The 13,533-nt window shown below is 41.4% G+C and overlaps 1 protein-coding gene across 1 annotated transcript in view; it reads right to left on the bottom strand.

The window, feature by feature from the left end:
- Positions 1 to 227: 227 nt before the first annotated feature.
- LOC307267499 (patatin-like phospholipase domain-containing protein 7) overlaps positions 228 to 13,533 on the bottom strand; it is a 31,902-nt gene continuing 18,596 nt past the window's right edge. The window contains exons 18-34 of the mRNA XM_080049832.1: positions 12,678 to 12,801; positions 12,349 to 12,538; positions 11,543 to 11,692; positions 11,287 to 11,350; positions 10,826 to 10,994; positions 10,050 to 10,232; positions 9,564 to 9,682; positions 8,305 to 8,461; positions 7,628 to 7,744; positions 7,415 to 7,484; positions 7,078 to 7,194; positions 6,361 to 6,509; positions 5,183 to 5,335; positions 4,674 to 4,790; positions 4,151 to 4,232; positions 3,511 to 3,632; positions 228 to 2,532 (exon numbers count right to left, since the gene is read on the bottom strand). Coding sequence (XP_079905958.1) covers positions 2,467 to 2,532; positions 3,511 to 3,632; positions 4,151 to 4,232; positions 4,674 to 4,790; positions 5,183 to 5,335; positions 6,361 to 6,509; positions 7,078 to 7,194; positions 7,415 to 7,484; positions 7,628 to 7,744; positions 8,305 to 8,461; positions 9,564 to 9,682; positions 10,050 to 10,232; positions 10,826 to 10,994; positions 11,287 to 11,350; positions 11,543 to 11,692; positions 12,349 to 12,538; positions 12,678 to 12,801 — 2,149 coding nt within the window. The 3' untranslated portion in view covers positions 228 to 2,466. The remainder of the gene's footprint in view (positions 2,533 to 3,510; positions 3,633 to 4,150; positions 4,233 to 4,673; positions 4,791 to 5,182; positions 5,336 to 6,360; positions 6,510 to 7,077; positions 7,195 to 7,414; positions 7,485 to 7,627; positions 7,745 to 8,304; positions 8,462 to 9,563; positions 9,683 to 10,049; positions 10,233 to 10,825; positions 10,995 to 11,286; positions 11,351 to 11,542; positions 11,693 to 12,348; positions 12,539 to 12,677; positions 12,802 to 13,533) is intronic.

Genomic DNA, 13,533 nt, shown 5'->3' with positions numbered 1-13,533 from the left:
TAGATTGACAGACATCACTTTCAGTTTCCTCTTGAAATCCAGGGTCAGTGAATGTGTCATTTATCCAGGGGCATGACTGTGTACACCAAAATATTATACAAGATCAGTGAGAACTTCCACCTCTTCAACAACAGTTTTTTTATTATTATTATTTCAACATGTCAACCAACAGTCTCATCTCAGTCTCAAATTCCACGCAAACATGTATCTTCTGGATTTGTCTTTTTAGGTATTACATCATTTTGGCTTTCACAACAGCACAACTTAAAGAAAAAAAAAACATCAAATAGCTCATCTGTTAAGATAACCCACCAGTTTACCCCCCTCCCACTATTAACTATTTATTCATATTGAAATGTTCTACATTCTTGTACATTATCCGGTGCAACACATTAACAGGCAATCAGTCACAACAAACTAAAACAAATAAGGTTTTTAGTTTTTCAAAAGGCAACCTCTAACAGTGGCAACTACACACTATTAACACACATTCTACATGACCACTGGCAAACCAAAAATAAAAACATGGCATTTTTAAAGCATTATGAAAGCCACTATATTCCTAACAATTGATCTTTTTTTCACAGTGAATTCCTACGAGTCAATACCACAGCAGCTCTTTAACCACGGAGACAAAAGGCACCTATATAAAGCATAATGTTGCATTAATTGGCAGGTACAACTTTGCATATACTATAGTGCCTAGGTTAAGTAGCTCTGGCTTTAAAACATGATCACAATTACAATAGTGACCACGTTCTATGAATAGCATTCTGTCATACAAGTTGATATAACAACATCCAGGCACAAGTGTATTACTAACCTGCAACAGTAAGTTATGTCTTTAAGTTGTTAGGTTGTGTATTTCTAAAAAGCAGTAATCTGCTAGTGTCTACATGAAGATGCATGTATTGGTAGTTTAATTAATATCAGCTGAGTGCATATCATACCATACCTGGTCTAAAAACAAGAAAACTAAAAACAAAGCCAGGTTCACTTTTACTCTATTCTAATGGGACGGTTGCAGAGACCAGCAAATAGCGGTCTGTCCTGTGGGCAATGTCAGCAGGGACATATCAAAGCAAACACATGATTTTTTAGCTTCATCCATTATTATTGCATAAATGATGTGATTTGGTTTGCGAAGAAGGTCAATTTTTAGCACAATGCTCAATGTGACTGTCATGTTCAGTCACTGACACTGGTTTATGCTTACTAATGGACCTTGTTCATAACAGGTTTTCCCTTGTCATAAAGGGAAAACCACAGGTGTGATAAAAAATAAACAAGTGTATATCCAATTCACACACGAAAAAAAAAAAAATCTTGAGTATAAAGACCTGGTTAGTATGTAAAATGAAAGATAGTATAAAACTGGCACAGAGCTAGAATACCTGGCGTAAAGAAAAGTTCACCGGTCAAGTTGTCGGCCAGATGCCATAATATTATAGTGCTGCGTGAACTTGCCTTTACAATGCCATGAAAATACTGCAGAGACTTTGACTTTTCCTAAACAGTCAGGCTCCAATGAAGAAATACATTCATGATACACATCCAAAGCTTAGTAGAGTCCCCGTTCTCTTTCAGAGTAACATATCTGTGTAATGCTGAGAAATCCCTTCCTCACAGGACACACATGATGTAATACTGGATTTGAAGTGCACTGAAGGCACATAAAACACGTGTGTGTGTGTGTGTGTGTGTGTGTGTGTGTGTGTGTGTGTGTGTGTGTGTGTGTGTGTGTGTGTGTGTGTGTGTGTGTGTGTGTGTGTGTGTGTGTTCTAATATGTAAACATTGTGAAATGCTCCATAGTACTTTATGGATTTGAGCTTATTATGGTGGGAACTAGCTATGCATATAACTGTCCCCCAAAAGTGGCACTGCATAATATAAAATATCATGTTAAATGGTTGAAAGATTGTAGTGCATTTTCTAAGTGATGCGTTTGTAAAAATATACTAATCTTTTAAAATATTTTCAAGGGTTCTCGCAGTTTCTTACATTTTCCCTGTTTGTCCACAACTATGACAGAGCCACGGCTTGCTGTACAAGTCAATGAATGTATAAAAAACAACTCCACTGCATCGCTGTGTGTATGAACTGATTTGTGAAATGCCTTTGCTGAACAGACAGAATTCATAGCTTTCCCCTGTTTGGCGATTTGTTACTGAAATCAGTGAAATTTTACAAAAGTGCAATAAAACAATGGGACTCACTTCCATCCGTTACAACTACCTCCCTTTTTACTTGAAGGGGTGTGAGCCTGAGAGGAAGTCAACGTATCCACCAACAGATTAGTGTACTGTTGCCGAAGAGCCTTTGAGCAAAGACAGTGAGCATGCCTCCTGGCTCTTCATTGGGATAAGAGTCCCAATCAGCTACACGTTTGTAATACAAAGTGAGTGAGGGTTCACCAGACACACTGCACTGGAGTGTGTTCTGTGGACCCCCAGTCAGCAGCCCTGTCATGCACTGGAGCCTTGTGAGTCACTCTTCAGCCGGTGTCGAATCTGGATTGGAGCATCGTCGTCCTGTGGAAGGAAAATACATTGAAGTCATCGCTGTCTTCCAGTTACTATAGGAGGATGACTTTGGTGTTTAGAAAAAGGATCAGTTATGTATGATGAATGATGTTGTAGGGTTTCCCTAGTGTATTCCAGGCATAGCGGGCCACCATGCCTAACCTGACCTCCACCATGCCTAACCTGACCTCCACCATGCCAAGCATAGTCAAGTCTATCACTGTTAATATCAGGATCTTTGGTGTTAAGAATGCATGAAACTTTGCCATGTCTCTGTTGGAAAAGGATACCAACCATTTATTGTTATACTAATTCAATGTAATTACATAAAAGGATAGGCCAGAATTCTACTCTAAAGATATAGACCATAAAAGTCATATCATGATATAATACCGTCTCTGTCCAAAACATGAGAAATACAGTGATATAAATGTTATGTCATATCACCCGCCCCTTCCTTTGGGCCGCCCCCCTCCCCCACACCCTAAAAGATACTTGCCACCATGCCTAACAACTTTTCTGAGGGAAACCCTTTCATATACTATCTATGGGGAAACCCTCCCTGCATTCCGAATCGCATGCTCTTTTTTTCTATTCTACATACTACATCTGACAATAAAAATAATCCAGTTAGAATGCAGTATGCTACAATTGGGACATATTTGTACTTATTCATTTCATCATAACATTGCTCCTTGATCTTGCTTCTTGCTTTTATATCCGCTGCATCCCCGTTTGTTTTCATATGGAGGCTCCATCGATGTGACGTCACTTCACGTGCACACTGGATTATAGGTCAGAATCGCCCAAATAGGATGCTGTTTTCAACACTGAAAATACTGGCCAGATGTAGTAGACATCCGGGTACTTCTAACCATCCTTAATCTGTCCACAAGAATCGGGACATCCTAAATCTTTTTTCTACCATACTAAATAGTAGAAAGTATGCGATTCGGAACGCAGGGCCTGTGTTGCTTTTCTACATACTGTTTCAGCTGTGTCTGCCGTCTCCTCTCCCTCGGTGTATTCACTGCCTTGGGTGAAGGCATCGTAGTCAGACAGGCCGGCCTCCTCACTGTAATCTGTCTGGTAATCATCCGACAGCTCCTCTGAAGGCACAACAAAGAAGAGCACACATTTGTTAATACAAATATTGTCCCCATTTGAAATCATAACAGTGTATTCATTATGAAGCTATTTTCTCTATTTTTATTTTCATAGAGATAGCATTTAGAGTTGGAGTCAGCAATTCTGGAGAATGCGTGCATGTCAAAATCACTTTGTCACAATCAGTGAATATCCCCTCACCATCCACAAGCTGTCTGTACTGTGTGCGATGGAAATAAAATCTAGTGTTACTAAACAGCTTAGGCTCAAGGGGGCCCATTTACAGAGCCTAGGCTGTGAGTATTAACACCAGATTCTTTTTTCAGACCACACACAGTATGTACAGGTAGCGGATCGTGAGAAAAACAAAGCTTGAAAAACTTCATCCTTAAATTTTTGATAGCAATTTATGGAGTCATTTGTTTTCAAGTGGATATGGGTTAACATACAGATTAAAAACATTAGAATTCCAAAAGCTCCACAGGTGTTTCAGGTTTTTTATATTTGACCAATCACGTACCCTCGATTGTGGCAACCTTGACGGGTTCAATTCTGGACACTATCTCTGCCAGGTCAGTGAAGGAGGCGTTGGGACACGTCACCTGGAAGACACACACTGGATCAATTCTCTTTTTCATTATGCTTTTACCACATCCATCAACTGCAGCCACTTTGTATTCATATTTTTTACATTATATATAAATTGTTATTATTATTCTATTTTATAAATGATTGGTAATAAATACTGTAATGGTTTGCCATCACATCACCACTACTTGCTTACTGCAAATTGATGACAGTAGCTTGTGAAAAGCATCTGGACAGTGAAACTAAAGCTGCAAAGTTTGTTAAATCCCTGGGATTCCTATTGATGTGTGTGACGGACCGTATTACATTAGCTAACGCATTCAAACCTGAAGGGACGTGTGTGTTTTAACTGCACAATACGTTCTGTTGAACAACAGGGACTGGGTCACAGTACTAGGCCGACACAGTTGGTTCATTGCTTTAAAATCTAGGCCCAGGTTTGCAGTTGCACTCACGTGGCCAGTTTTGGTCTTGTGGAACTCCTCCTGATGTCTGTCCTTCAGCATGCTCTCCACCAAGCCACTGCGCTTCCACACATCGAACACTGTCTTCCCGTGGTGGTAGCCCACCTCCTACAGCCACAGGGAAGGAGGTTAAAGGTACAATGCAAATATTTAGTGACATCTAGTGGTGAGATTCCAGATTGCAGGTGCATTTCCATCCACTATATACAGTATATAAAGGATATGTAAGGCAGTTAAGTTTGTCAGTTATGTGCTACTGTAGAGAAACACGGCGGGGCACCATGTCAGCCTCTGCGCCCTGTTTCTATAAAAGGTATAAAAGGCTCATTTGTAGGTAATAAAAGGAACAATAAAGTTTACACACTAGTAAAAACATACTTGTTATGAATTTATTTCCATATATAAGAAGTGTGTTCTGAAAAATGCCAATAGATTCTACACACTACAGATTAAAAAAACACATGGGCAACAGCATTAAAGGAAGAGAAGGGCACACTCACAGCGATCTCGTCAAACTTGCCAAACTCCAGCGTGCCGTAGTGGTCGATGGGCGGCCGGAGGTACTCGCAGTAGTCACTGTCTCTGACCACCTCCAGCTGACGCACACAGCACACGTAGGCAAGACGGGTCTGGATCTCTGCCATGTTCAGCACCTGGTGGGGAAAGGGGGGGGGGGGGGGGGGGGCGTGGGGGGGAGTTGACTTTAAAGACCTACTTCACCGGTGGAAATATGAAGGTGTATTGAACTCCTATGTAGTACAATTGTGCAAACATTTTAGAAATTGGTTCATCCTAGCCTGAGAAAAGGCTGAAAGAGTATTTTATGGTCTCACTGTCTAACCCTACATTTTCCCATTTGTGAAATCACACATGGTAAAATGCAGGGTTGGGATTAACAGGACAGCTGGGCCAAGTAAATGGCCACAAGCTTATTATTCAAAACACACTTTTTTCAACATTAATATGGGTCCATGGTGTGACAAGAGACTCCCAAAGTAGGAGGTAAAAACAACCCACTCTTTTTCTACACTTCCACCTTTCTGGAAATCTGTGTTCAGAAACCCCAGTCAGCTTTTTCACCGCTTATGACATCATAAGGGTAGAAAGTAACCACACCCCCCTCATATCCAAGCAGTACTACCTCCACCTGTGATAAGCACAACCCCCAGATACACCTCAATCTAACTGGCATTTAAATTCAAACCGGCAGTTAGATTCAGGGCCAATCAGAGCAGACTGGGCCTCTTGGAAGGCAGGGCTTAAAAGAGACAGACATGCCCTTGTTCACTTGCCTTGAATCTTATAATTTTCTATTATTTGCATTCAGAACTACCTATGTAACTGAAGGTCCATTGCGACTACAAGGGCAAGTGGGTTCCATTTAAATCCCCCGCCCAGTCTCCCTCCGAGCTCCAAGTTCCCTCCGTGCGACGTATGCTGTTACTTCATAACAAGGGCTGAGGGGAAGTGAACGAGGGGAAGTGCAACTACTAATGAAACGCAGCGAGAGTGTTTCAGACAGCAGGGTGAAAAGAGGAGATTCAGCAATGGCACTGTGATAAATATGAAGGGGTTTTCAGACACTGCACCATGAAAAGTAGAAACCCAAATTACAATTTCGATGCTGAAAATGAGCACGATATGTGACCTTTTAAAATGGTGGACAATGAAAGTGTACCTTGATTTTCTCAGCCAGAGGGTTGAAGCGTTTCCACAGCAGCCACCAGCCGCTCAGCGCGTCGCCGTAGTTGGTCAGGTTGGTTTCATCCTGACTCCCAACGTCAATGGCAATCACAACCTTGGCCCCCATGGAGCGAGCCACATCGGCTGGACACCAACATAAAGGAATCACACATTCATTATAGGTCTTAAAATCACTGGAGTAATGCTGCTATTTTAGCCATGTATTTTCCTACATTGAGTAAACACAATTATATGTACAAAAATACTGAGATGATCCATCAGCACATGGGAAGCTGTTTCATTCATTAAATAATTCCTCTCCAAATGTGGGTTTAAAAAAAGTATGTGTAGGATTTATGAAAGTTCCTTTATTACAAATGTATTTTGGTTAATTGTTGTAAATGCATGAGTGGTAATGACTCAGAGTAAAGGTTCTACTTTATGCTACTGTGTCTTTTTTTTTTCTTTTTTTTTTAAAGATATTTTTTGCCATTTTTATGCTTTTATTGATAGTGTAGAGACAGAGTTGAAATGGGGCAGAGAGGGGAGTGACATGCAGAGAACGACCGCGGGCTGGAATCAAACCCAGGTCCGCTGCGGGCCGAGGCCCATGGGGGGGACGCTCTATCTACTGAGCTAAGGGCGCCCCCTTGCTACTGTGTCTTTTTATGGAATATAGAATTCCCACTCCGACCCACTCAATGCTTCTTACCAGGCAGGTTGTTGATGTACCCTCCGTCCATGAGCAAGTGTCCATCTTTGGGATCGCAGAGAGGCGGCAGGTAACCAGACAGAGACATACTGGCCCGTACATACCGCCACAACGAACCTGATATTAAAGGGACGATAGCAGCGTCAATTCTTGTTTTGGTTAAATAACATTATAAATCACACATGCATTCTGCTTTTGCTGTCTATATCCCCCCCCGTCCCCCCGCCGCTCTAGGCAACCAGGTTTAATTCATTTCAGTAAAATAGTAAGGCTTTTGTTCTTTGAGTGGATCCAAAAATGCAAAAGGTATTCATATTTTTGCTAAAGTTGCACAGACCGTCAGTGTGAACTCTCATGGAGGAAGCTGTGATATCTGTTGTGATGTTGAAGTACGGCAGCCACAGGTCCTAGCAAAGCAGAGGTGGTAGGAGCAGAGAAATAAAAAATAAAAATTACATTTCAGTGAATGTACCATCTGGATCCCTTAAAGCACAGAGCACCTTAAATTATAATTCAGGTCTGAAACAGCGGTGTTTTAAAGAAAGCTTACCTCTATCTGTTTGCCCTTGAAGACTGAGCGGACGCTGGAGTTGAAGGAAGTCCCAGAAAACATGGAGGTAATGGGGTAGGTCAGATCCAAGATCTTCTTAAAGTACGAGGTCATGTCCTGAGAGAGGAAGGCAGTTACCAAGGGACAGAATGAAATGTACAGTATGTACAGATGTGCTTTTAAAAACAGAATTCATTTCTTCTGAAAATCCTTACCGAAGATATTAGATTCATCGTTAAATATGAGAGCAGATGTCATAGGAACAAGACCATGCAGAACTTATTTATTAAGTTAACCACTTATAACTCATTATTTACATCTGTACATATCGTGTATCAGTATTTTTTTTCTTCGCGTTATTCTATTCCATGTAAAGTATTCTATTTCATTTGCATTCTAAATAATATTAGACTACTATCACAAGACTTTTTTTCATATCTGCACATTTACAGGTCTAAGGTTGCTCTCTTCACTTGACTCAAGACTCAAGACTTTTTATTGCCAACGACTGCTGCTGTTATTGTTGTTGCGCATATGACAAATAAACCATGTTGAAATCTAGAATAAACTAAAAGCGCTTTTCTTATGATTTTGACACAGACCTAAGTAGTCAAATCCATTCATTTTCAACTTGGAGTGAATCCAAGTCCTATCTTTGAAACAAAATGTCAACCGACCATGGCCCACTCCCGAGCCCGGACCCTCATGCGACTGTTGTTCTTCTCCTCTGCGTACAGCGCCCCCATGAGGGAGCCGATGGAGGTCCCCCCCACCAGGTCCACAGGGATCCCAGCATCGTTCAGCGCACGCAGGATCCCTATCTGAGAGCAGCCCCTGGAAAACAGACAGCCCTTCATTCACTATCACGTATAATGGATCGTATCATTAGGTTGTTAGTCCACAAGTCTCACATTTGAAGTAGGATCTTTTCAAAGGATATTAAAAGGTGGGGGTAAGCAATTCTGGAGAATTCAGTGGCATCGGCAAACAGGCACACACATGCACGCACGTACGCACACACAAACACACACAATATCTGTCGAGGCCCTATTTGTTTCAAAGAGAGTTTGAGTTTGTGATTTTAAAGAGGCATATCAATCACAGTAAGAAAATTGTCACGTGAAGAAAATTATTGAAAAGCCCTCAAATAAAGGATGCTAGGAGGACAAGGGTGGGGTGCAGACACTGGCTGATACTAGAACTGCTCTATTTGTATCTCAGATATGTTATCTCTCAGGTCCTAGCTAAGAGGAATAAGGTCCGTACCTTGTCAGAGCTCCAGAACAAGCCAGAGCAGTGAGAAACAGAAACACATCAATCAGAATAGAAACATGCTTACTGGAAAAATATACATAGTTTGTAAATGGTTTTCGGTTAGAAATTGATACTTCTGCAAAAGTCGTCCAATTTGAGTTTTATACATTCAATTTTTCTAATGATAAACTTGTTGTTGTATTGGTGGAATCATTATATTGTATGTTAACACAGGTTCAGTTCATACAAGTTTGGATACAATTCCATAAGGAAATTAAAAACCTTCATATGCTTTATTTAACTTAAATGAATTACCAAGCTAATAGGTTCAATTGTAATGATGAAGATTTGGTTGTTGTGCGTAAAAATGTAACTGTTACCAAGAATCTAAAGATTGGTCCCTTTTTCCACTGGAATAAATGCATTGAAATGACAAAGTGAGACACAATCTACAGTTGCAGAAAGCAGGCATCCCCAACATTAGATCCTTTTCTATACTATATAAAAAGAAAATGACACGCTAATGGTGAACAATCGTGCATAAAACCCAATTCCCAAAATAATGCCTTTTATTCAGATTGGTATTGTATGGTATACAATTGCACCTTTAAGGCTAAGTCTTACAATGTACAGCAAATGTACATGTACAGTGTGAAATGTGTTTAGATATATAACAAGGTACCTGGCGCCCCCTCCACCCAGCACCAGGGCAATGCTGTTTCCTGTCAGGCTGCGGGCCAGACGGGAGAAGTCCGAATGACGATCTGGACTCTTTACAAACACACGCTGGTACATCTCTATCTGAAAACCACACACACACACACACACACACACACACACACACACACACACACACACACACACACACACACACACACACACACACACACACACACACACACACACACACACACACACACACACACACACACACACACACACACACACACACACACACACACACACACACACACACACACACACACACACACAAAAGGTCATTTAAGGAACTAAAATCTGTTCTTTTGCATTGATTTAATTTCTGTTTTAAATATTTAAAAGCAAAATACTCTTAGGCATCTCTCTATCTCTCTCTCTCACACGCATGCATTTGCAAACTGAGCAGTATTGCCCATTGCGGACTCAGTAGTGTGTAGTCAATGGGTACCAGGTTAGGTAAGCTCCTCTTGGAGAAGACTCTGCGCGGGCAGCACAGGTGGTGGTGTTTGGAGATCCAGCTGCGCATGTTGAGCCAGTTGGCTGTGCCTCTGGGCGGGGGGCCGTCCTCCTTATGCAGCAACACAAGCTGCTTCTGAGCACGCACCGAGCTGCTCTCCAACATGCGCTCCAACTACAGGGGCACAAGGGGAAGAAAAAAAGCTAGATTTGTACTACGAAAAATAGGGTTTTAGCTTCAGAAGGCTTGGTCAAGCAACCTACAGTTTCTAACAGTTTGTATGGATAAATTAAGTTCACTTCACAAAGACACTGCTGACAAAACGGCTAGGAACTCTCAGCCATGGTACTTTGATAGTAGTTCTGAGGTAAGGTATGTGTCTCGTTCACTAAAAAATGCAATAAAATCCTAAATCAGACATCCCCAAGTTAAAATAGAATGATCCTTGTTTCATAACCAAAGTTTGCGACTGGGAAGTGGAATTGGGCTCCTTAGATTGAATCGTCAAATAGTCGACTATTTGATTACCGGATACTTATTTGTTGGGGACTGAAATACCGCTCCATCTCAACTATGTGAATCATGCTGATTAGAGCTAGCATGACTCAAAGTCACGTTCTTCACTGAACTAAATTTGAGGACGTTCACGTAAAACATGAATTGTGTATATTGAACCTTGTGTCTTTGTGAAAGAGAGAATCCCATATTCTTTTTTTGTTCCAGCAAAGCTACAGCAGCCGAAGAGGTGTGGGCGTATGTGCACTGACCTCCCCCACAGTGGGCTCCTGCTCCCCTAGTCCCACCATGATGATGCAGTCGGCCTGGCGGATGCAGCGCTGGGTCCAGGGCGTGAGGCTAGAGTTAGACTGGTACAGGACAATGCGATGGATGTCTTCCTGCTGCCCCAGCCAGCTGGACAGACGGTACTCATGGACACTTTAAAGCACAACAGACACATATCAGCCAGTATCAGCTAGCATAATACATCGCCTTTTTATGGCATGTATACCATGAATTGAATCACATCTGTTAAACCCAAATCTAGACTATTTTAGACCAGGTTTACAAAAGTTTTCAACAAACCATGTCTGTTAACGTGAAATATGTAACTCTTGAAATGAAGTGACATATGACCCAATAAACGTCTTGTTTTCAGAAAGAACCAAACATCTATTACGGAAATGTCTCAGGATTCTAAAAGATCTGAACACAATCCTTCTGTCACTACCTGTCCAGGGCAGCAGCGCCCAGTCGCTGTTTGATGGTGTCACTGGTCAGCAGTAGAATGGGGCCTTCAGAAAAACAGAAACACCTCAAAAGCATTATTAAAATAGGACCTAGACATTGCAATGGATGATCAACATGGGGCAGTTTCTAAGGTAGACACATCTAAGGCCTGTGTGTGTGTGTGTGTGTGTGTGTGTGTGTGTGTGTGTGTGTGTGTGTGTGTGTGTGTAGTGTGTAGTGTGTAGTGTGTAGTGTACCGATGCCACTGAGTGCATGCTGCAGCTCCAGAGTGAAGGCGGTGAGGGGCACGTCATCAGACACAGGCAGGATGGCCACAGTGGACAGGTTGGACACGGGATTCCCAGCGTCCCACTTACTGCTGGGGGTGTGGACAGCCAGACCACGACCTGCAAAGCAAAGGACTATTTTACTCATTGGGTATTTGAGACGGAAATTTTATTTCCATACCGTGTGTAAGAGCCAATATGCAAATAATTGATTAATAATTACTATCTAGTTAAAAAGTATTTAAAGTATATTAAAATGTATAATTCTTAAAATAGTTTAAAATGCATTTAGTCATCTGACAATAATAAATAATAGGTTTTTCTATGTTTTGTGTTATGACATGACTGTGTAGCTGTTATGGATGTAACTTTTGGAGTCTGATATGGAAGGAAGCTCCACAGCTTTTCGATGTGCAAGGCATTTATTTTATTTAGAAGTTTTTCCAGTAATCGTTTTAAAACGAAGGAGAGTTGTCTTTTATACTGTGAGATTACTCCTCAAATGGTAGACAGGATGAGGAGCGAGACGGAGTGCCACTACACCATATCTTGCATGTATCTTGTTTTGTATCTCATCATCTCATGCTGAAACACATCTTGTAGTGTTTTTTTGGCCTTAGTGGTTAGCACGTGTCATTATTACTCAGCCCGGTGAAATGTAATAAGCTGACTTGATCTCCACATAATAAACAACTGGTATTGTTCCTATGATATATTGATGCATGAATTACAGTCCCATCCAGACACACAGACTAGCAGAGAGCGAATGCGTTTACCAGACAGCGGTCCGTTGACCTGCTGCATGTTGCCTAGGATCTTCTGGCCCAGTAGATGGATGAGTCTGGTGACCACCTGAGGATACCTCCTCTTGATGGAGTTCAGAGCTCCCTCTGGAAGCTTGGCCAGCTCAGAGTCCCTCACAGCATGCACTGTGGTGGCTCGGTTCATGTGGGTCAGGGCCTCCACCTGAACAAGCAAAAAAAAACAGCTGTTGTACTGCCCATTTGTATTGTCTAAAAATGGGTTTCCATGAGCCTGCTGTAGATTTATTTAAAAAAAATAAAAATAAAAAAATTATTTAAACCGTGTCTGACCACTCACTCACCACACCAATGAGATCCCCGCGGCCATACTCTCCAGCCAGCTCCTTTTTCCCATCATCCTTTGCGATGACGGAGCGTAGACGGCCACTGAGGACGATGAAGGTGCTATCCGATTTGTCTTCCTGTCTGAAAACGAAATTACAAAATTCAACATTTCACACTAGCATAATGTTATTCCTATAATGTATTTGTCATTCTCATATTTATATCTATAATGTGTATAAGGGCGCGCTCACACCAGTACAATCCGTACTGTGCCCAAGCGCAATTGAAGGTTTAAATACAGTATGTTTAACTACTGTGAGTGCTATGTACACTTCCTTGACACTGGCCAGGTTAGAAGAGGTGTGCTGCAGCACGCTACGATCATAGAAGTCTATTCTCACGTCAATTTATGTGAGACTGTTCGTTTGTGTGGTCTGACGCAGAGGTGGAATGTTTTCTCCCAATTTGGCTGGATGAAAATATGAAAATATTATAAATTGTATAAGAACAATTGGATACAACCATAGATTGTATATACGGATAAAACGCACAAAAACCCAAACCCCTTTTCAATTTTTTTTAGACGCGTCACAATGTCATAAATCGATGCAGTGTCTACTAGAACTTTTACTATCGTTTTGTGTTTTATTTTTACTTTTACGTGTCTTTATGATGTTTGGGATGTAATGTATTTTACTGTACAGCACTTTGGTCCGCCTCGGCTGTTATAAATGTGCTATATAAATTAAGTTGACTTGACTTGATGCCTGTGTTGTACTGCAACACAATGACATGTGTACAACCTACTGTATGTATTACTGTGCTCAGGTCAGGCGACTGGGTCTAGTGAGAGTGTGTCCTAATTCTTGCAGT

Source organism: Ammodytes marinus, assembly GCF_949987685.1.
Source record: "Ammodytes marinus genome assembly, chromosome: 2".
Classification (NCBI taxonomy): Eukaryota; Metazoa; Chordata; class Actinopteri; order Uranoscopiformes; family Ammodytidae; genus Ammodytes; species Ammodytes marinus.
The sequence above is the reverse complement of the archived record's forward strand: the minus strand, read 5'-3'. Positions and strand labels throughout refer to the sequence as shown.